At 39.0% G+C, this 23,508-nt stretch overlaps 1 protein-coding gene across 6 annotated transcripts in view; it reads left to right on the top strand.

The window, feature by feature from the left end:
- AHCYL2 (adenosylhomocysteinase like 2) overlaps positions 1 to 23,508 on the top strand; it is a 161,976-nt gene that overhangs the window by 121,335 nt on the left and 17,133 nt on the right. For all 6 annotated transcript variants that reach the window (XM_059396422.1, XM_059396421.1, XM_059396425.1 and 3 more), the window contains 6 exons: positions 7,589 to 7,732; positions 8,192 to 8,292; positions 14,976 to 15,078; positions 16,700 to 16,794; positions 19,400 to 19,506; positions 20,661 to 20,777. In XM_059396422.1, the coding sequence (XP_059252405.1) occupies positions 7,589 to 7,732; positions 8,192 to 8,292; positions 14,976 to 15,078; positions 16,700 to 16,794; positions 19,400 to 19,506; positions 20,661 to 20,777 (667 nt within the window). The remainder of the gene's footprint in view (positions 1 to 7,588; positions 7,733 to 8,191; positions 8,293 to 14,975; positions 15,079 to 16,699; positions 16,795 to 19,399; positions 19,507 to 20,660; positions 20,778 to 23,508) is intronic.

Genomic DNA, 23,508 nt, shown 5'->3' with positions numbered 1-23,508 from the left:
TGAACTACATGAAGTTGCCATTTTTATAGTCAAAAATTGTCAACCTTCTATATCCATTTAAGAATATTAAGTTCAGGGCGCCTGGGTGACTCAGTGGGTTAAGCCTCTGCCTTCGGCTCAGGTCATGATCTCAAGAACATGGGATCGAGTCCCGCACTGGGCTGTCTGCTGAGCAGGGATCCTGCTTTCTGCCTGCCTCTCTGCCTACTTGTGATCTCTCTCTGTTAAATAAATAAAATCTTAAAAAAAAAAAAAAGAAAAAAAGAAGAATATTAAGTTCAAGAGCATGGAGTCAAACCATTCTGGAAATAGAAAATAACTTAAGATCAATTACTCAGCTTCCCACTGCATGCTAGAATTACCTTGTTGGTGTCCCTGACAAATGGCCATCTGGTTTCTTTGGGAGCATTCTAGATGATAGGGCGATTCTTGCTTTATCTAGTTATGAGAGCTATCAGCTCTCATATAATCCCTGGAATTTAATGATTTTACATAGAAATAAAAAAAATCTTTCAGGGCATCCCACTGTCCTGGTTATCCTTATCTGGATAAATTAAAGATTAAGTGTCCTTTTAAAAATATGTCTTTGGCTGTAATATTCCATTTACAGTCTGAAATAATTTATAGGAAGTGCTATTTCCATAAACTCAGTGCTTTTAAAATGAAATCTAAGATGATGTTTGCTCCTTTTTTTTTTTTTTTTAAAGATTTTATTTATTTATTTGACAGACAGAGATCACAAGTAGGCAGAGAGGCAGGCAGAGAGAGAGAGAGGAGGAAGCAGGCTCTCCGCAGAGCAGACAGCCTGATGCAGGGCTCGATCCCAGGACCCTGGGATCATGACCTGAGTGGAAGGCAGAGGCTTTAACCCACTGAGCCACCCAGGTGCCCCGCTCCTTTTTTTTTTTTTTTAAGATTTATTTATTTATTTATTTATTTGAGAGAGAGAGAGAGAGAGAGAGAGTGTGGGGGGGTGAGTGAGGGGCAGAGGGAGAGGAAGAGAATCTCAGCTGAGCACAGAACCCAATTCCTCCCACCCCAAGATCATGACCTGAGCCGAAATCAACAGCCGGATGCTTAACCAACTGAGCCACCCAGGTGCCCGGATGTTTGCTTCTTTTGCAGCTATTTCATAAACTCCATTACCTTGCTTTGTTTTTGTTTTTGTTTTTGTTTTTTTCACATGAACAATGGGCAGGGCCTGGTGTGGGAGTTAGTAGAGACCTACTTTCTAGGCTTTGATCCATGGGTGATGTTTTTGTGTGGTCTTGAAAAACTCTTTCTGCCTGTGGTGTTCATAAGCGAGAGTTACAATGAGAAGTTCACAATGAGAAGTTAACATGAGATGAGACAGAAAATGCCCTATATCGATCAAATGAAAAGCCAGGAATATGGAATTGACTTATAGCTTTCTAAATACAGGAAGATATGCAAATGCATGTCAATAAAAACTTGGAACCCATTTTCAGCATACATTATCATTTAAGTGACTATAGAAAGTAGTAGCATTGGAGAGCCTCAAGACTGATTCTTGGATCTCCTCTCTGTTTATATTCCCCCTACATGAGTTCATGTAGCCTCATAATTTTATTTTTATTTTTATTTTTTTTTTTTTTAAGATTTTATTCATTTCTTTGACACAGAGAGAGATCACAAGTAGGCAGAGCAGCACAGAGAGAGCAAGGGGGAAGCAGGCTCCCTGCTGAGCAGAGAGCCCAATGCGGGGCTTGATCCCAGGACCCTAGGATCATCACCCGAGCTGAAGGCAGAGGCTTAACCCACTGAGCCACCCAGGCGCCCCGCCTCATAATTTTAAATACTATGTATTGACGTTTGAGCCTCAGCTTTTATCTCTGCCTCAGATCTCTCCCCTACACACTAGATCCATATATTCAATTACCTGCTCAGTCCTTTCACTTGGATGTTTTATAGGCATCTCCAGTGTCTTAAAAACTGAGCTCCTGAGTTCCAAGCTTGCCCCTCTTTAGTTTATTCACTGCACTACAGCCAGATTCATTCTCTTGAAATAAGTCAGGTCATATCAGTTCTCCCCTCCAAACCCTCTAATGCTTCCGAGTTTCACTCAGAGTAAAGACTAAAGTTCTTAACAGTGGTCTACACAGCCCTATATCATCCCATTATGTTTTTTTTTTTAAATAAACATATAATGTATTTTTATCCCCAGGGGTACAGGTCTGTGAATCACCAGGTTTACACATTTCACAGCACTCATCATAGCACATACCCTCCCCAATGTCCATATCCCCACCGCCCTCCCCCATCCCCCCTCCCCCCAGCAACTCTCAGTCTGTTTTTTGGTATTGAGTCTTTTATGGTTTGTCTCCCTATCCCATCACGTTTCTAATTGCATTGCTTCCTTCCCAGACTTCCCTCCTCTTCCAGCTAGAGGTTTCACTCCAGCCACATTAGGCTCCTTACTGCTGTTTTGTTATTTCAAAACATGCCAGGCGCTCTCCTGAGTTAAGGTCTTTGCATTTGCTATTTCCTTTGCCTGGGATGCTCTGAGGTAGCCTAGCTGGGCATCCTACCTGATTCAGTTCTTAACTAAAGATTACATTCTCATTGAGGCCTATCCTGGTTCTCAAAATTGTACAAATACCCCACCCAACATTCCCTATCAAAGTTTCCTCCTTTATTTTTCTCCATAGCACTTATTATCATACAACATACTATGTATTTTACTAATTTATTATTGTTTCTCCCCTTACTTGAATAAGAGATCCATGAGAACAGAGATTTGGCTGTTTTGTACTTTTCTATTACCAACCTTTAGAAATACTTGACACATGAGAGGTGCTTGATAACTAAATATTGGTGAAAGGTGTCCAGCCCTTTACTTCATATTCTTTTTTTTTTTTTTTAAGATTTTATTTATTTATTTGACAGGCAGAGATTACAAGTAGGCAGAGAGGCAGGCAGAGAGAGAGAGAGGAGGAAACAGGCTCCCCGCCGAGCGATCCCAGGTCTCTGGGATCATGACCTGAGCCAAAGGCAGAGGCTTTAACCCACTGAGCCACCCAGGCGCCCTTTTACTTCATATTCTTGTTGAGGTCTCTGATATACTCTGTATGTGAACAGCTAGAAGAAGGTTTATGACCTTTCAAAAAAAAGGTACCTCTCTACCCAGAATGTTTGTTTTGCTGAAGTTATTTGGAGGTTTGGGTAGTCTGTGGCCTGTTCTCTCTGCCTAAAGATCCTGGTGCTAAGTTTTGCTATGCTTGCATTTAGAAGCCTGTATCAATCTTTCTCAAGCAGGGCTCCTCATCAGAATCACAGAACACAGAAAAGAACTGGAGACATTGTTTTCTCAGTTCTCCGAAGGATGGTTCATGACTAGCAGCCTTTCAGATGGATAGGAGAGAATTTAATTTAATAATTTAATTTAATAGTCCATATTTTATGGAGGCTTCAAGGCATTAAGGCTTAATTCTAGTGGAACCCAGGTTGAAAAGAGCTACATTAATTCCTAAAATTTCTGGATTGTTCCTGAAATTCTTTATAAGAAACAAACTTCTGAAAACTCTTTCCTAAAGTACAGAACCTCATAAAAACAAATGAGCAGAAGAGAGTTTTTCAAAGTCAAATCATTCTCAGTGATATATTTCTAAAAAAGCTGCCTTTGCAGTGAGTTAATTGGTTAAAGATAAGAAAGGAAGACTGAAGTCCCTTCATTCATAATTGGTTCTTATAAAACTTAAAAAATTATTTTCAGATTTTTCCAAATAACAAAGTTTTGTTTGTTTGTATTTTGGTTGCTAGCATAGCTTTTCACATATTTCTAGAGTGTTATTCATCAGTGAAATCTGCTGTACATTGACCCACGTCCCTACTGTTATTTCCATTGCCAAATGAATAGATTGGGCCCAAGAGGAATTGTCTGACTTAAAATAGTCTAATAGGACTAATTCATCTGGGAGTCTGACTACTTCTTCTCCTAGCAGTAACCCTTAATATCACAGCTGCTAGGAGGTAAGGCTTCATCAGGCTTGAGCCATAGAACATATGTTTGCATGTTCTATGGGATAGATTACAGATTAGTGATTCAAGAGTTATATTTTGATTCTGGGATATCATGAAACAAGAGAACTCCCCATGTGAAGTTATATTGTACTTTATATTACTTTTCTGCCTAGAAATTGAACCCTTTTTGTACTCTCATTTATTCATGAGATTTTTGTGGTGGAGATAGTTAGGGGAAAGAAAGAGCATGGGGGAGAGATCCGTCAACTCCCAATTTTACAGTTGGATAAACTGAAAATTGGTCACAACCAATTAGAGGTAAAGCTAGAGCTCACGCTGTACTTCAGTTGGTTATTGCCTTGATTATCAGTTGTTCATTTTTAATTGAATTATGGCTCTGGGCTTCAGAGTGTGACAGCTGTAAACATCTTAGAAACTATGCAAACATGTGTATATATTATATATGTGTTGGGTTTCTCTAAATTTTCTTAGGAAAAAACCTTTGATGCTATCTGAGATAGTTTCATGAATGTGCTACTTTAAATATAGTGACAGAAATAAGTATGGATTCAAAAAGCAAATATCATGCTAGTTCATGAATAATCTTTCCATTGTGTTTGCAGAAATACCCTCTCTTGGTTTGGGTCTATCAGCCATTTTGCATTCACATATTAGTACAATCTAGACAACTGATACTTTTGTTTCTCACCTGATAACAGGTCTGCACAAAGGACTCTTTGAAAACAAATCTCTGTGGCTCAAATAAAAACATTGAGCTAACTATAATCAGTTGACTACTACGAAAAAAAAAATACTGTATTTGGGGAGGTTTTTTTTAGAGTAGGGAGGTGGTATAATAATTTCTTCTTGAGAGAGAAAAAAAACGACTGAAGCCAAAAATTGGAGTGCTTTTTCAAAGAGGAAATTTGGGGGGTTATTTTTGTTGTTGTTTGTGTGTGTGTGTGTGTGTGTGTGTGTGTGTGTGTGTGTTTTTACCCTGACTCATCCTTAGAAGCTGGAGAGGCATAGGAAAGGAATGCTGTTCTGGGTAGAGTTAGGACTCCAGTTTCAACCTTTTTCCTCCCTGCCAGCCAGCCACCTGCTGCTTGGTTAGGTTAGTAGATGATGGAGGTAGAAGAAAAAGAAACTGCTAAATAATATTGTATGCATGTCATTTCTTTCCCATTCAAAATCCTGACCCTGAGTAAGAAACTTTAAAAATGTTATAACTGGTATTAAATTAAAAATATTCGCAAAAGCCAACAATAATATCAGGTGTCATTTATTGAGTGCTTAATTACTATATACCAAGCATTGCACTAAGCTCTATACTTACATTATCTTATTTAATCTTCTCAACAACTTGACTCTGAAAGTTACGTCTTCTTATTTTACAGTCAGCTTCGTAGTACATATTACAACCATAGGAAAAGAAAATCTCCAATTAATTTTGTAATTATTTCATGTCTGACTTACCTATTAGACTGAAAACTCCATGAAGATAAAGACAATCCATATTTGCTCTCTATACTCAGTACTTAGACTCTGCCTGGTATATAGTAGACACAAAATAAAAATTTGTTGAATGAACAACTGAATGTGTGAATGACTGGATTTGTGAAGGAATTAATAATCCTATTAATCAGGTTCTGGAACACCTTTTCTATACCCAGAAACAGAGACTGAGACTTCAAAATCTGTCTGACTCCAGAACACATACCCACTATATAAATGGCCTTTGGAGAACATAGAAATCATTATGCCTCTAGAAAACGATTTGAAATTTCAGGATATTCTGAATGTAAACACTTTCTTCAAAAGCAGTTATGCTATAAATTATGGTCAAGATTAAGGATGGCCATTATCTTTCTTCCCTCAGGTGGCAGAAGCATGGTTCCCCTAAGCCTCCAGCATATAAGCTATTTCTGAGTATTGATTAGTGAAACAGATGACTGCCCAGGAAGCTGTTTCTGGGCTCTGTTGCCAAAGGTACTTTGAACTCTTGCTCACCCTAGGAGGGAGAACCACAGACTCTTTATACAGATTAATTCCTTTCAAGAACAAAAGTCCTTTGGGGATTTACTAATTCCTTCACCTCCCTTGGTGCCCGTGTTCATTCTTGTTGCCTCGTGTTAGGACTTTGCTCTAGGGCAGTTTTCCAGCTCCAGGAGAGACACTCAGGCCCCTGCTGCCCAAACATTTTGTAGTGCCATGCCCGATTAACTGGGCAAGGTCAGACTTGCCTTTTACAGCTCTCCCAGATATAGATCCTTTGCTAAGAAATCCCAGAAATGCCTTAATTCTCCGGATGTAAGTAGATCAGAGCACCATAGACCTTAGGAGATCTGAGTGTTTACAGCTTTCCCCCCACCAAATGTGATGGAAGTACTTCTTATCCCATTGAGAGATATGTAGTGCCTTTATATCCTCCAACCTCCCTGGCCCCTCAAAAAATTAAAAAAAAATTTTTTTTTAACAATTTAAAAACAAAACAAAAAACCCCACAACAAACCTTGAGGACCACTTAGGAAGAAACTATCCTCCAAAACTTAAATATAAATCATGGAAGGAAATTAAAACATCTAGCAAATGATTAGCAACTACAGAATCGTATGAAGACAAAAGACCTCAGCTAAACATGTGAGTAGCAGCAGTTGCCCGTTAGCCACCATCACAAGTCTGAGACCTTCCACCTTCTAGCGTGTATTGCTAAGTGGATTAATCATCAGGACATTTTAGTATACCAAAGGAGGATTTATGCACTTCTTTGGGTACCTAAAATGCCTACTGCCAGGCCCACTGAGGCCGGCAAGAAGGGAGAGCACACTGAATACTTCATTGTCAATATCTAATTGGGTCTGCAGGCATATTCAGCCTCATCAGAGCCAGTCTTCAAAAGAAGGCTCTGTTGTGTCAGACAAACACTTTTTGTGCAGTTCTTAATTACTTTCCCATGGGTTCTCTAGGTCTTATCTGTTCAGTTATTGTGCTAAAACACAAATTAAAACAGGCATCTAAGCAGCAGACAGAGAAGGGTAGCTTGGATCCAAGAATCCCATAGGTTAATGACCATGATCTTGCACTAAGAACTTCAATCTATTGCTATTGTGGTGTAACCTCTTTCTTTTTGCATATTCAGGGAGCTCTCGCGTTCTGAAGATCATTAGCCCCAGATTCCACATTAATGCTAGGGGGAATGTCTTTGGCAACCTCTCTGGCTTCCTTTTTTTTTTTTAAGATTTTATTTATTTATTTGAGAGAGAGCATGAGAGAGGAGAAGGTTGGAGGGAGAAGCAGACTCCCCAAGGAGCTGGGAGCCTGATGCGGGACTCGATCCTGGAAGTCCGGGATCATGACCTGAGCTAAAGGCAGTCACTCAACCAACTGAGCCACCCAGGTGCCCTCTGGCTTCCTCTTTCTGACTTGTGGCTAGCACTTTCCACAGGAGGTGGTTGAGGCAGCTCCAGACTGCCAGGTTAGGTGTCTGCCATCAAGGTGTACACCTGTGTGGTGGTGGGTGACCCGGGAAGCCTCAGTTCACCCCATGGTTTGGTATTTTAGAGGAAGCTGTTCGTCTCCCTGAGGGTTTTTTATTCTGTCATTTCAGCGGCTTCCTATACAGATAGCTCTGATGATGAGACCTCTCCTAGGGATAAGCAGCAAAAGAACTCGAAGGGAAGCAGTGACTTCTGTGTCAAGAACATCAAACAGGCAGAGTTTGGACGAAGAGAAATTGAAATTGCCGAACAAGGTAAAGAAAGCCAGCACTTTTTCCTTCTCAGGTTGCCTAGGTCTTTTTGTCCATGTTAATCCCTTTTTATGTCCTGGGGTCTAGTCGCTTGAGAAATTTAAGTGTGGTTTTACAGAATACTTACTACAAAAGAAATCTGAACTTGGAAAAACACTGTGGGGAGGGAGTCAACTCTGGTGGAGTTGACTCTACAAGGAGCTCCTCCGATACCAGGAAAAGGGAAAGAGAGTAGATGAGGAGGACTGGGATATAGAGCATCCGAACTCTGGAGCATTTGCCTCTGCAGGCCTCTTAGAATGAAGAATCAGGTTCAATGTCTTGATCCCTTGAGAAGCCCAATCTAACAAAGAACCTGATCAGGGGAAGAATCTTCTCTTAAGAGAGTAAGTTCTTCTGTTTATTCTTTCTGTCTCATTCCCTCCTCTCTAATAGTGCTGTGTATGTTTTGTGCTTTTTCAGAAATGCCTGCACTGATGGCTTTGAGGAAGAGAGCTCAAGGAGAAAAACCTTTGGCTGGAGCCAAAATTGTGGGTTGCACACACATCACTGCTCAGACTGCTGTGAGTTCTTTTTCCTTCTCCACATAATAATAGTTAATAATAGCCACCAGCTGTTGAGTGATTGCAGCATGCCAAGCAGCGGGTTAAGAACTTAATAAGTATTAGTTTATTAATCCTCAAAATAGCCAGGTAAAGCAGGTATTCCTGTTTCTACTTTACAAATGAGGAAGCTAGGGCTCAGAGTGTTTTAAGTACTTTGTCCAAGGTTATATAGCTAGTAAATCATAGAATTTGGATTTGAACTTCAATATATGAGTCCCAAGTTTATGCTTTCTCTGTGCTGCACTGCTTTCCCCTTATCTTCCCTTCCAGTGTCATTTCTTTCTTTCTTTCTTTTAAAGATTTTATTTATTTATTTAACAGAGAGATTACAAGTAGGCAGAGAGGCAGGCGAGGGGGTGGGGTGGGAAGCAGGCTCCCAGCTGGGCAGAAACCCAATGTGGGGCTCGATCCCAGAACCCTGGGGTCATGACCTGAGCCAAAGGCAGAGGCTTAACCCACTGAGCCACCCAGGCACCCCTCCAGTGTCATTTCTATGAGGCAGCTCTCTTTGGTTGCTTTTAGCTGCAAGTGAGAGAAAACCTGATTCAACCTGGCTCATACATAAAGGAATTTATTATATTCCATAGCTAGAAGTCCAGAGGTAAGGTGGACTTTAGATGTGGGATCTCAGGGCTCCAGTTTCATCTGTCTGATTTTCTTGGAGCTGCCTTGTCACTTATTTCATCCTCAGGTACATAGCAAGATGATTACAGCTCTTTGAGCCATCACAAATTAACATGAAGAATAAGGATCGTTTCTTCCTCTTCCCCAAGAGCAAGATATTCGATCATGTGTCATTGAACTGGGTCACATGCCTATGGCCCACCAGTCCTGCTGAGAGGACTGGGGTTATCATGATTCATTTAGACCAGCGAGTCTCACCCCTATCAGATTCAGTGTCTCCTTTTTATAAAAATATTAAAAATATTTTTGCAATGTCTCATGTTAACTTAGAATAAAATTCAAATAAAACATACCTCAGTACATATTTTTTAAAATTAAAATAAAATCTTAACTGAAATTTGAAGGAGGAATAAAAGAAAAGTAATTTATAATAAAAAAATGTGTTTTTGGTATGTAAATGCTTGGGCACAAGCATAGTGAAATACTTTGATATTTGTACTTCCTTATAACATTATTTAGATGAGAATGCCACAGATGTAGATGGGGATACTGGTTACTGATTACTGGTTACTGGTTCTAGAGTGTCAGATTGGCATTGCCAAATTATATGATTTTTTGAATCATAATGAACTGTAAACAATTTTTAAAATTTCTAAACAACAACAAAAAGTATGTGTTTTCTCTTAATTTACACACTTGTTGCATTCCTGGAAAAGTTATTATTATTTTGTATTGACATGTGACGTGGAATAAGGTTCTAAACTTAGATAATTATAAATAGGTTTTTCACACATGTGAGAACATTTGAAAACTACTAAATGTGGTGTGGTTTCTGTTGGTTTTGTTGTAAGAGACTGTCTCTGTACTTTCAAAATATTAAAACCTTTGGTCCTGATCACTAAATGCCAGGAGCATTCCCCTCCCAATTATTGTAACAATCAGAAATACCCCCACCTTATTCCAGCACTCCTCTGTTGAGAACCACTGATTCAGAGCCCTCATCAAAGATGTAAGAGATATTGAATTGCCAACCATAATGAGACCAGTACAGGAAATTGATGTATCAAGAATTCATCTGAAATCTTTTGTATGATTTATAAGACTCAGGTCAACTGTATGGTTAGATCAACTTTCAGAAGATTGTCTCCTGAAGCATAACACTTATTTATATGGCCACATTCCTGATTAAGTACAGCAGAGAGTCCTTAAGACCCAGACAGCAACTGTGAACATCTTTACCATGAGACTTTCTGGATTACATGTTCTCTAAGGGAAAAAAATACCTTGACTGCCCAAAATTAATGTAATAAATTGAAAAGCTGTCTCTTTTTGGAGCCAAAGACTAATGAATCAAGGCAGAAACTCTCTTGGAATCTTTTTTGGGCTTCCCCAGTCAGGGACATGAGACTTAAGTGTGGCGGCTTAAAATAGTAAGTGCTCTGTACTGTCTCATGTTGCTAAATTATATCTAGTTTCTTTTTTACCCCCCGGCTCACCAAACATTACCACCTTTCAGGGTTCCCTTTTATTTTCTCTTGAATGGAGTAATCAAAATTAGTTTACCAATTTTTAATATTATTTTATTTTTCCCTCCCCATATTTTTTCTTTTTCCTTTAAAAAATAATTACAAAGGAATTTTGCTTTGTTTTTCATCTCGACTTTCTTTTTCTGATTACAAAAGTAGTTCATATTCATTTTATAATACTCAGTCATTACCACAGTCATTAGCATGAAAGGCAATCTCCTATAATACCATGTTCCAGAAGTAACTATCATAGTTAATGGTTTCCCATCCATGTTTCTAATGGACTTGGATCTATTTATATTTTTTAGGCGTGTTTCCATAGTTCCTTCTAATAACCAAATTTCTTTGCTATTCTCTCTAAATAGTGATGATTGAAAGTCGGGTTAAACCAGCTTCTAAGCTCTCTCCTCCTTCCACTTCTACCTGCATTCACTTCTGCTTGAGCCCTAACAGCCAGCAGTCTTGATTTAGAATTCTTTTTTTTTTTTTTTTTAAGATTTTATTTATTTTACAGAGAGAAATCACAAGTAGGCAGAGAGGCAGGCAGAGAGAGAGAGGGGAGGAAGCAGGCTCCCTGCTGAGCACAGAGCCCGACGTGAGGCTCGATCCCAGAACCCTGGGATCAGGACCCTGGGAGCCGAAGGTAGAGGCTTTAACCCACTGAGCCACCCAGGCGCCCCATGATTTAGAATTCTTTGAACCGTTCTTATGTTCTTGGCCCCAGTTATTTTTCTTTTCTAGTTAATTTATATTGCTCTGTAGGTGAGTATCAGTATTCTTTTGTTTGACAAATTTGAGAATCCTAGCTATACGAATTCAGAAATTCTTTATGGTGAAAAATAAAATGAGAGGGAAAAAATATGGTATCAAATGTTGAAAGGTAGTAAGGAGGGGCGCTTGAGTGGCTCAGTGGGTTAAAGCCTCTGCCTTTGGCTTAGGTCATGGTCTTGGTGTCCTGGGAATGGAGCCCAAGTCCTGCATTGGGCTGTCTGCTCAGCGGGGAGCCTGCTTCCCTGTGTCCCCCCACCCCTCCCCCACCCCCCGCCTGCCTCTCTGCCTACTTGTGATCTCTGCCTGTCAAATAAATAAATAAAATCTTAAAAAAAAAAAAAAAAAAGAAAAGAAAGAAAGATCGTATGGACTGGAAATTAAGACATACGGGTATTTCTGCTATTAACTTACTATGTGGCCTTGGACAAATTACTTTAGGGGGTTCGCCTAAATTAGTGGAGTTGTTTGCAAGTTTTTTTTTTGTTTGTTTGTTTGTTTTTTTTTTTAAAGATTTTTTTTATTTATTTATTTGACAGAGAGAAATCACAAGTAGATGGAGAGGCAGGCAGAGAGAGAGAGAGGGAAGCAGGCTCCCTGCTGAGCAGAGAGCCCGATGCGGGCCTCGATCCCAGGACCCTGAGATCATGACCTGAGCCGAAGGCAGCGGCTTAACCCACTGAGCCACCCAGGCGCCCTGTTTGCAAGTTTTTTTTAAATTAGAACATAATTGGGGCGCCTGGGTGGCTCAGTGGGTTAAAGCCTCTGCTTTCGGCTCAGGTCATGATCCCAGGGTCCTGGGATCGAGCCCCACATCGGGCTCTCTGCTCAGCGGGGAGCCTGCTTCCACTTCTCTCTCTGCCTGCCTCTCTGCCTACTTGTGATCTCTGTCTGTCAAATAAATAAATAAAATATTTAAAAAAATAAAAATAAAAAAAATAAAATTAGAACATAATTAGAATTTTTATTTAGCATAGAAATATTAGAAAATACAAGTTTGACAACATGAAAAGTACTAGTACTCTGAGTTAACTACCGTCAGGAAATTTTAAAACAAGTTTTTTAACCAAAGCTTTATTCTTGTTAAAATAGTTTGTAATCAAAGCAGTAGGTCGGGGAGCACCTGGGTGGCTCAGTCAGTTAAGCTTCTGACTTGGGCTCAAGGTCATGATCTCAGGGTCCTGGGATGAGCCCTGTGTTGGGCTTCCTGCTCAGTGGGGAGTCTGCTTGTCCCTCTGCCCCTCCCCCTGTTCATGTTCTGTCTCACTCAGTCTCTCTCACCCTTCATCTCTCTCTCTCTCTCTCTTAAATAAACAAATTGAAAAATAAATAACTTCGGGGTTATAAATAAATAAATCTTTAAATAAATAAATAAATAAAATCTTTACTTAAAAAATACAATCTAAAATAAATAAATAAATAAATAGCTTCTTTAAAAAAAAGCAGTAGATAGTATACTACCTTCTTTAAAAGAATCCTGCCTCTATCTTATATAAGGAAGTAAAAGTCAGTCAGGTTCTAGGGGTGCCTGGGGGTCTCAGTTGGTTAAGCATCTGCCTTTGGCTCAGGTCATTGGGATTGAGCCCTGTGTTGGGCTCCTTGCTCAGCAGGGAGTCTGCTTCTCCCTCTCCCTCTGCTGCTCCCCCCCGCTTATGCTTTCTCTCACTCTCTCTCCTGCTCTCTGCCAAATAAATAAAAATGTTAAAAAACAAGCAAACAACTAAGGATCAGATCAGTGGAGTAAGTTTTTTTTAATAATTTTTTCTTTTTTTTTTTAATTTTATTTATTTATTCAACAGAGATTACAAGTAGGCAGAGAGACAGGCAGAGAGAGGTTGGGGGAAGCAGGCTCCTGCTGAGCAGGGAACCCAATGCAGGGCTCTATCCCAGGACCCTGAGACCATGACCTGAGCTGAACGCAGAGGCTTTAACCCACTCAGCCACCTAGGCGCCCCATTTTTTTTTAATGATTTTTAAAAAATAATTAAAAAAATACTTTCTTGGAGTGACTGGGTGGCTCAGTGGGTCAAGCCTCTGCTTTCAGCTCAGGTCACGATCTCAGGGTCCTGGAATCAAGCCCCACATCAGGCTCTCTGCTCAGCTGGGAGCCTGCTTCCCCCTCTCTTTCTGCCTGATTCTCTGCCTACTTGTGATCTCTCTATTTTTCTCTCTCTCTGTCAAATAAATAAGTAAAATCTTAAAAAAAAAAAAATTTCTTAAGGGGAGCCTGGGTGCTCAGTCGGTTAAGCATCTGTCTTTGGGTCAGGTCATGATCCCAAGTTGGGCTCCCTGCTCAGTGGGGAGCTTCCTGCTCTCTCCTTATCTCCCCACCCCTGCCCCTGTATTCTCTGTCTCTTTCAAATAAATAAAAAATTTAAAAACAATAAAAGTCAAAATTAAAGTAATAAAATATTTTTAAATTTTGAAATTAACATGGATTTATAGATAAGTTGCAAGTATAGTGTGCATCACTTTTTTCTCAGACTTTTGAGAGCAAGTTGCCAATCTGATGTTCCTTCACCCACAAATACTTCAGTGCATACTTTCTACAAACAAGGACATTCTCTCATTCAACCAATACAGCTATTCAAAATCAGGAAATTAACATTGACTTATATTACCATCTAATCCTCAGACCTCATGTATCTCATTAATTGTCATCCCTTTTAGTCTCCTTTAGTTTGGAGTAGTTCATCGGTCTTTCTTTGACTTTCATGACCTTGATACTTTAGAAAATTGCAAATGAATTATTCTGTAGAATGTGCTCAGTTCTGCGTTTTCCTGACGCGTCTTTATTATTAAATTCAGGCCATGAGTTTTTGTTAGGAAGTGATACTGCATTTTTTTCATTGAATCTTATCAGGTGACACATTGATCTAGACTTGATAGTCTATGGCCATACCACCCTGAACGCGCCCGATCTCGTCTGATCTCGGAAGCTAAGCAGGGTCGGGCCTGGTTAGTACTTGGATGGGAGATCTAGACTTGATATATCATTTGTCAAAAGGATGTTCATTTTGATCCTTTGCTTGAGGTAGTGTCTGCTAGATTTTTCACTGTAGAAGTTATTTTCCCCCTTTGTGATTAAAAGGTATTTCGTGAGGTAGTAATATGAAATTATGTAAATATCCCATTTTTCATCGAACTTTCAATTTTTTCATTTATTTACTTACTTTTATTTGTATGAATCATTGTTTCCTATTTTATTTAATGGATTATAACCCATTACTATCACTGTTTATCATGATGCTCAAATTGTTCCAAACTTGTCCCGCAGGAACCCCTTTCATCTTGCTTCTGTGACTTTTTTGTCTTTTGACATATCCTCTCTTTCTTTAAGTATTTACTTGCTTCTGGTATATGATTATCTAAGCTCATTTTGTACATTCTTTGCCCTAACTCTGGAATCAGCCATTTCTCCAAGGAGCCTGGTTCCTTTTTTTTTTTTTTCCTCAGATTTTATTTATTTATTTATTTGTCAGAGAGAGAGAGAGAGAGAGAACACAAGCAGGGAGAGAGAGAAGCAGTCTTCCTGCTGAGCAGGGAGCCAGATACAGGGCTCAATCCCAGGACCCTGAGACCACGACCTGAGGCAAAGGCAGACACTTAACCAACTGAACTACCTAGTTGTCCCCCAATACACTTTCTTATTGTCAGAAACTTAATTTCCTTGACCAAATGTTTGGCTAGCTTTGTTTATCTCCTGCTTTCTGTTTAATACAGGTGCTTATGGAAACTCTGGGTGCCCTAGGGGCACAGTGCCGATGGGCAGCCTGCAACATCTATTCCACTCTCAATGAAGTGGCTGCTGCTCTAGCAGAAAGTGGTAAGATCTTTTGCTTGTCTTCTGTGTTTTCGCCTAAAGTAAGTCTCTGAAAAGTCCCATGTATTCAATATAAATCTTTAAGAGAGTGATATTTAAGGATCTGTCTTGGGGGAATGGATCTCTATTCTTGTGAGTTTGCTCTCCTTCTGTGCTTCTCTTGTTAAATATGATGTAGGTAACTCTGTTTTACAGTTGGCAAATACCTTCTTATGTCTAATATTATTTTATTAGTTAATGCTTTGCCTTGACTTGCTAATCTTAGACCACCAGTGAACACTACTTGTTGTCTAAGGTAATACGGATTAGAAAATAAAGTGCTCCAGGCGTAATTTTGTAGTCCTGCTGGTTTTTCAGCAGTTTGCCCCAATTTAATGTTTGGTGTTTCTGCTCTAGCTGTAAAAAGGACTTGACCTGGCAGATTAATATTTGATCACAATGGCTACTGACACAGGAAGGACAAATTTAAGAGAAATTTGGACTTTGCCAGTTTCTTGTCTTCCCTCTGTGGCAGCACAGCACAGATCAGGGTACCAAATGCTTATTGCTTCAGAGCTCTTACAAAATGCTGGGAAAGCTCTGTGGTATATGCATGTCTCTCCTTTTGGTAGCCCTTTAGTATTTCATTTATATCCATTATAAAATTTTTATTAATATAAAAAATATGTATGTAAAAGGACACAAGTATTAAATATATAGCCCAATGAATTGTACATATACATTCTTTTTTTTCCCCAACAAATGTTTAATGGCCTACTCTTAAGAGCTATAAGAACAAATGAGACCATGTCTTTGTCCTAAGAATCTTATATTGTGATTGAAGAGAAAAGACATAATATATAGGGGTGCCTGGGTGACTCAGTGGGTTAAAGCCTCTGCCTTCGGCTCAAGTCATGATCCCAGGGTCCTGGGATCAAGCTCTTTGCTCAGCGGGGAACCTGCTTCCTCCTCTCTCTCTGCCTGCCTCTCCGCCTACTTGTGATCTCCGTCTGTCAAATAAATAAATAAATAATCTTTTTTTTTTTTTTTAAAGACACGATATATAAATAATGGTAATATAAGGACATATATGATAAATGCCACGACAGATCACAAATCTGCATTTAGTGCACAAGCAAGTGGCTTACAAAAGTTATAAAAGTTCAGATTCCATGAAAAATCACTTGCAGTTAGGCTCCGTTAGCAACACAAAACTTAACTGGGCTATGACAACATTTTAACTGATGGAGAATAGCATAGGTTTTCTCCTGATGAAGAAGGTGGGATGACCAAAGTGAAGACACAAGAAAGATCAGAGTGTAGTTGAGAAATGGTGAGACTTTCAGTTTGACTAGATCAAGACGTACTCATTTCTGATTTTTTCTTTTTTTCCCTTTAATCTTACTTGTAACATCCATCATATTCTTGTTCCTTTTGTCTTTTTTGCTGTATCAAGAGCAAAATGACCACCAAAGACAAAGAAGTACATGAAGGAGCTAAGACAGTGTTAATCAGTGAGGAAAATCAGTCCAAGGAATAGAGCAGAATGAGAGAATGGGGATTGAGGAAAGCCAGGATCTTGTCAAAATTTAGGGGCAGCCCTTCTTTCAGGCTTTAACAATTTCTCTTTGTTCTCTTTTCTTAGGATTCCCTGTCTTTGCCTGGAAAGGAGAGTCAGAAGATGACTTTTGGTGGTGCATTGATAGATGTGTGAATGTGGAGGGCTGGCAGCCAAACATGGTGGGTTAGATTTCTGCTAGCACAATTCTAGAGGAATTTGGTGGGGACAGAGTGGGGGGCTATGGTCTGGGAGAGGGTGTCCCAACAGGAAGGAAGGAAAATGCTTCCTTTTCTATTTTATCTTGGCTTCCAGCAGAACTGGATGCTTATGTTTAGGGTACCCTAAGAATATTGAACTTAGCCTCAAAGTGCTAAAATTGTTGGTGCTGATCTTGAGAAACATTTATATTCATCAGCAGCATTAAAATACTGCTCAGGGTTCACACATGGCTGGTTCCATGTTAATGAGTTACCATTCCCTACCTACCTCCTCCCTCCAACAACAATAATGAAAATGCACACACAAACACACATACACATATAGCTCCTGTGGTACTTGGCTTTTCTCTAGAATCACGGGCTAAATTTATAGTAAATATGAGGAGTTCCAAGTTCAAATTTTCTACTCTTTATTTTCCACTTTAAGAAAGATGCCTAAGCAAAAAGTTTTGGGGTTTTTTATTTTGCTTCATTTAATTTCAGTTCATTTTTGAAAAGACCAAGTTCTCCAAGGCCGATAGCAGCTTAGAGTCACAGAGAAGCAAAAAGCTGCACAAAGTATGAAGCACTCCTTTTTCACAAACATTTTGCATATGAAGGAGACGATAAACTAGGGAATCAACTGAAAAAAAGGGCCCTTGAAGCTCCAGTCCAGCTATTGCTTGTGGCTAAAAATTGCAGAGTAGGCCTCACTTGGAACACAAAGAAGGAAGCAACCTCTTTCTGGATTCTATGATGCAGGTTACATTGCACCACTTGCTGTTTCGAGGAAGCTGCGTTAATACCCTGAAAGGGAGGGAGGAGTCAGCTGTGAGATGAGTCAGCTCATTCCCACAGAGTTTAACAGTGACTGGAAGAAGTATGACTGACAAGACCTAAAGGAGATGGGCCAGGGGGTTTCTGTGGGGAATAGAACATCAATTTTAGAGTCGAGAACATGGGAAGGACATGGGATTGCAACCAGAGAGCATTTACAGACTATAGGGCCAGCACAAACTGCTGGAACAGCTGATGAAGAAAATAAGACAAGGATAAAAACCATTGTCACCCCAGAAAATAGAGGCCATTCCTCTTGGGATCCTGTCAAGATCTAATACGTTTATTTGCTTTCCAGCCTCAGGAAGATTCCCTGGTGGCAAGAATTTCTGTAATAGAATAACATAGTGGTGAGAATTATGGGTTACATTCATTAAATAAATATTAGGGATAGCAATTACCTGCCTGTATTAGATACCTCTGTTAAAAGAGAAAAGCAGACAAGAATAGTGGGACTTAAGACCAGAGTTTCCAATTGCTCAGTATTTTTCATCTCTGACTTTTTTATATGACTAGGGATCAGAGGCTGCAAGGGAGAACTCTAGGAGGGGTTCCATACATGCAGAAAGGGAGAGAGAAACTCTAAGAAGCCTTTTCATTTCTCAGGGCATCTGTTCTGAGGGTTCCTACTGGGAGAAAAGGGAGCATTAACTTATAGAATGGATCCAGTGTGTTTTAATGAGTCTTGCCTTGGATCCCTGCTCTCAAATAAACTTCAGTTGAGTCAGAGAAAAGAGGTTATGAGCAAGAGTAGAAGCAAAAAAGAGATGAAGTGGCAGACACGAGGTGGGGGATTTTGTGTATGCAGGGGTCCAGGATGGCATTTTGGCAACTTGTAGTAGAGTTGATATTTGATGAGAGGGTGCGTGCCAAAAGGGAGCAACTCAGTTCTGTGGGGACTTCCCAGGGATCATCATTTGGAAAGTCCTGCTAAGCATTTCTGACAGCTAGGTGAAGGGCTGAAGTGCCACAGCCTAGTGCCTAAGAGCGTTCCAAGCTAGTCTTTCTTTAGCTTATTTATAATTCAAAAACTTTCCTCCGCTGATGAAAGCTCCAGTGGGCACAGCATTGTGTTTATCTTTAATCCCAACCTGAAATAGTGATGAGCTGTTCAGAGGCAAGCTTGCACACCTACATGCTGCACAGTTCCCTAGTTATTTTTAATTTGGTTTATAGAGAGTGTGAGGTTTCGCTAGGCAAAACCCTTCAGTGCTGCCTGATATTTTGGGTGGGAGAGTGCCTGTGCTTTGGGAGAAGTGAAGGATTAACAAATACAGTTTTATAACCCATTGTTCTGGAAGGGAGACTAATTATCTGGCTTCATTTAAACCAAGCCTTGACTGAATATATTTGAAGTCCTGAATATAACTGGTTAGAAATATGCTAATTTCAAGGTCAGGCTTTCTGATTATCCACAGTGTATTCAGGAACTAGTTGTCTAGATAGCCACTTAAGCTATTAGTTCAGAAGAAAAATCCTCATTTGTTGCTGTGTGTTTTGATATAGTAGATGGGCTATGTGGGAAGGTCATTTGGCTCTGAGAATTACAGTTTGGCTTTTCACCCCTCATATTTTACTTCAGTGTAATGACTGGTCATTGTATTGGCTTTAAGTAACTTCCCATAACCATATGGGAAATTTGAAATATCTGTAAATTGGCAGTTAGAAATTGGGATAAAAGACCCAGAGCAACCTGGAAACCCTGAGCCTTTGGTAAAATAAATGGTATTATTGATGCTTATTTTTGCAGATATTGGACGATGGAGGGGATCTTACTCACTGGATTTATAAGAAGTATCCTAATATGTTCAAGAAAATCAAGGGCATAGTAGAGGAGAGTGTTACTGGAGTCCATAGGTAAGATTTGACATGGATGTACCTGGTTTTATGCAGCCTAGATATATATTCTGATAATCACATACCTATAGAATACAATATGTTAAAAATCGGAACCTTCTCTGAGGTATTGAGATCTGAGTTTGCACACTTGTGGTTTTGTTTGTTTGTTTGTTTTTGCTTTTGTTTTGTTTTTGTTTTTAACAATGCAAATAATAAACTTAAAATTGGGAGTTGGGGACAGGTAAGGGAACAAGTATGGTCCTCGTATTTTCTAGTCATTGTAATGAATTGACTGTTTGTCCTTTTTAGATGAATTTATTCATTCCATAGATATTTATTTAATTTCTACAAGAGCCAGGAACTTCTAGGAACTGTGCTAGGGATCTAGCTGGGCAAAACTCATAGAGCTTACATTTTTACTTAGAGAACAAGGATTTGGGTTTCTGTTTCTCAAATGAGCAGAAATTCCCTCAGTAAAATTAAAATAGTTTCTGTTTACTATTATTCATTCATCAAGAACTGAAAGTATGCAATGTAAGTTTTAGGGAAGTAAATTCTGAATAAGCCACCATCACTGCTTCAATATAGTGTGATCTTTTTGAATATACCATACCTTTAGGCTCTTAGAAGGGGATGAATTTTGAATAAAATACCTGGGTCTAAGTTTTAGTTGATTCAACTTAAAATAAAACTCCTGTATGTAGATAACACATATTTATATGATGTGTATATATATATATATATATATATATACATATATACATATAATCTCAATATATATATATATATTGAGATTATAAAATTGAGACTATTTGAGAGTTAAAATTGCTGCATTAGAGTGGTGGGATTCAAATAATACTTAAAGTTACTCTTTGTATAATGTAAAAGGGGAATAAAATTAATAAGCAATTTAAAATTTTACATTTTAATTCTTCAAATTTGGAAGTGGGTCAGAGATCCCCACATGCCTTGTAACTAAAATCTTCATTTCTCAGCTGTATACAAACTTTAAAAAGGTAACCTTTATTTCTCTAGATACACCTGATGGGATGAAACTAGCATGTCTCATGCTCTCATGCCCATACAACATATTTCTGTAATTTGTTATGAAACTGACAGTAGGTTGCAGTATCTCACTGTTTTGCGTTCTTCGTGACTTCCCTCATCCTCAGGCTGTACCAGCTATCCAAGGCTGGGAAGCTGTGTGTTCCTGCCATGAACGTCAATGACTCGGTCACCAAACAGAAATTTGACAACCTCTACTGTTGCCGTGAATCAATTCTAGATGGGTAATATTTTGTTGTCTTTGGAATGAACTTAGTTGTTGAATTGGGGTTCTGAGTTTTTTAGTTTTGGTTATTTCTAGAAATCATTCATGTAGCACCTCTGGATCTATCACTACATCATACTCAGTATTTTATAACCCAGATCTACCATTGCTATCCCTATGACAAAGTACATTTGTTTCACTTAAAAAACCAGACTGGCCTCTATCTATTGATGGCAAAATTTTTACTTTGTGACCCTATCAGGCCTGCAAGTCAGTAACTAAAGTCATAAACTAAGAATCTTTGAATGATTTGGGAAAAGGCACCTGGTATTCCTGTTCTAGGTAATGTTACTAGTTTTTAAATTCCAACCAGCATGTAATTCTCTGGCCATCTGGAAAGTTGTGGTGAACAAAAAGTCAATCCCAGAGGCATTTCTAGTCTTTTAAATCTTTTAAATTAAGTCTGAAAAATCTACTTAGGTGTATACCAAATACTATGTTCTTCTAATGCCCAGTTTCTGTTTCTACACTTGTGTCCAGATAATCCTTCATCCTTGTTCAGAAGTCAGTAATTCCCTCCATGAAACCATGAAGTCGGTTTAGAATATTGCCAAGCCAAATGGTTTCTATCATGTTTAGGTTAATGGAAAAGCTAAGAGTGGGCCTGTGGGGCACATTACTAATGAGTCTGGACCGTAGGCAGTTTGCAACACCACAGGTGTTAGAGCCAGAAGGCCTGGTTTGACTGTTGGCTCTATCATTTAGATCTTGGAATAGTTATTTAGCCTCTCTGCACCTATTCCCTTATCTGTAAAATGGTGACAATAAGTCCTACATCATAGAGTTATTAAGAGGATTAAGTAAGATAAGGTAAGAATCTGGTGTTCAACATTAGTTCCCTTGTCCTTCTTTCTAGGATGAAATAAGTTCTGGATTGAATTAGATTTTAAGGGAAGCTTTTTACTTTAAAATCTTTTGGAGGGAGGCAGATATTTAATGTAAATTCAATTTATTGCTAATTATTATTTCTATAGAGTCAATAGTTTTATCAGACAGATTGTACATGTAAATGAATTCTCAATCCATCAATCTGTTTATAGACTGTGCCTTGTTTTGGTTACATAAAAGTGTTATAGCTTACGTGAATAGCTTCAATGAATAGCTTTGCAGCTGATATCCCTTGAGGAAGAGAGGCAGAAAAGCTCAAGAGTAAAGCAACGGAAGCTCATAAGTAAAATCTGTTGATTTTCTTTGCTGTGATAACCATTCCAGGACCATTCTCCTAAACCATGACTTTTGAGTATGATAGTAACCCAGCTAGACTTATTCTCTTTACTCAATAAGAAAGGCCTCTGCACTTAATTGATATATTTTTAAAATTTAATTAACTAATTAATTTATTTATGTTAACATACACTGTTACATTAATTTCAGGTGTACAGTATAGTGACTCAGCAATTTAATACATCACTTGGTGTTCATCCCAAGTGCTCTCCTTAATTCTTATCACCTATTTCACCCATGGTCCCACCCTCCTTCCCGCTGGTAACTTATCAATTTGTTCTCTATAGTTATGAGTCTGTATCTTTTCTTTTATTTTTTTTTTAATTTTTAATTTTTATTTTATTTTCTTTCAATGTTCTAAAATTCATTTTTTATGCAGCATACCCAGTGCTCCATGCAATACGTGCCCTCCATAATACCCACCACCAGGCTCACTCAGCCACTCACCTCCCACCCTCCAAAACCCTCAGTTTGTTTCTCAGAGTCTACAGTCTCTCATGGTTTGTCTCCCCCTCTGATTTTCCCCAACTCACTCCTCCTCTCCATCTCCCAATGTCCTCCGTGTTATTCCTTATGCTCCACAAGTAAGTGAAACCATATGGTAATTGACTCTCTCTGCTTGACTTATTTCACTCAGCATAATCTCTTCCAGTTCCATCCATGTTGATACAAAAGTTGGGTATTCATCCTTTCTGATGGAGACATAATACTCCATTGTATAAATGGACCATATCTTCTTTATCCATTCGTCTGTTGAAGGGCATCTTGGTTCTTGCCACAGTTTGGCGACTGTGGCCATTGCTGCTATGAACATTGGGGTACAGATGGCCCTTCTTTTCACTACATCTGTATCTTTGGCGTAAATACCCAGTAGTGCAGTTGCAGGGTCATAGGGTAGCTCTATTTGTAATTTCTTTTTTTTTTTTTTTTAAAGATTTTATTTATTTATTTGACAGACAGAGATCACAAGTAGGCAGAGAGGCAGGCAGAGAGAGAGGGGAGAAAGCAGGCTCCCTGCTGAGCAGAGAGCCCTATGCGGGGCTCCATCCCAGGACGCTGGGATCATGACCTGAGCCGAAGGCAGAGACTTTAACCCACTGAGCCACCCAGGCGCAACTCTATTTTTAATTTCTTAAGGAATCTCCAAACTGTTTTCCAAAGTGGCTACACTAACTTGCATTCTATTTCTTTAAAAAAAAGAAGAAGAAGAAGGTCTATTTCTAGATATCTCACTCATTCTCTCTCTTTTTTCCCTGTGCTCATTTGTTTTGTTTCTTAAATTCCACATATGAGTGAGACTGTATCGTATTTGTTTTTTCCCGACTGGCTATTTCACTTAGCATTATGCTCTTTAGCTCCATCCATGTTGTTGAAAATGGCAAGACTTCATTCTTTTTGATGGCTGAATAGTATTTGCTATTTACTGAGTTTCACTGAGGCTCATGGAGTTCTACTTGTTCCTCCTG

This window comes from Mustela nigripes, chromosome 4 (assembly GCF_022355385.1).
Source record: "Mustela nigripes isolate SB6536 chromosome 4, MUSNIG.SB6536, whole genome shotgun sequence".
Taxonomy (NCBI): domain Eukaryota; kingdom Metazoa; phylum Chordata; class Mammalia; order Carnivora; family Mustelidae; genus Mustela; species Mustela nigripes.
The sequence above is the reverse complement of the archived record's forward strand: the minus strand, read 5'-3'. Positions and strand labels throughout refer to the sequence as shown.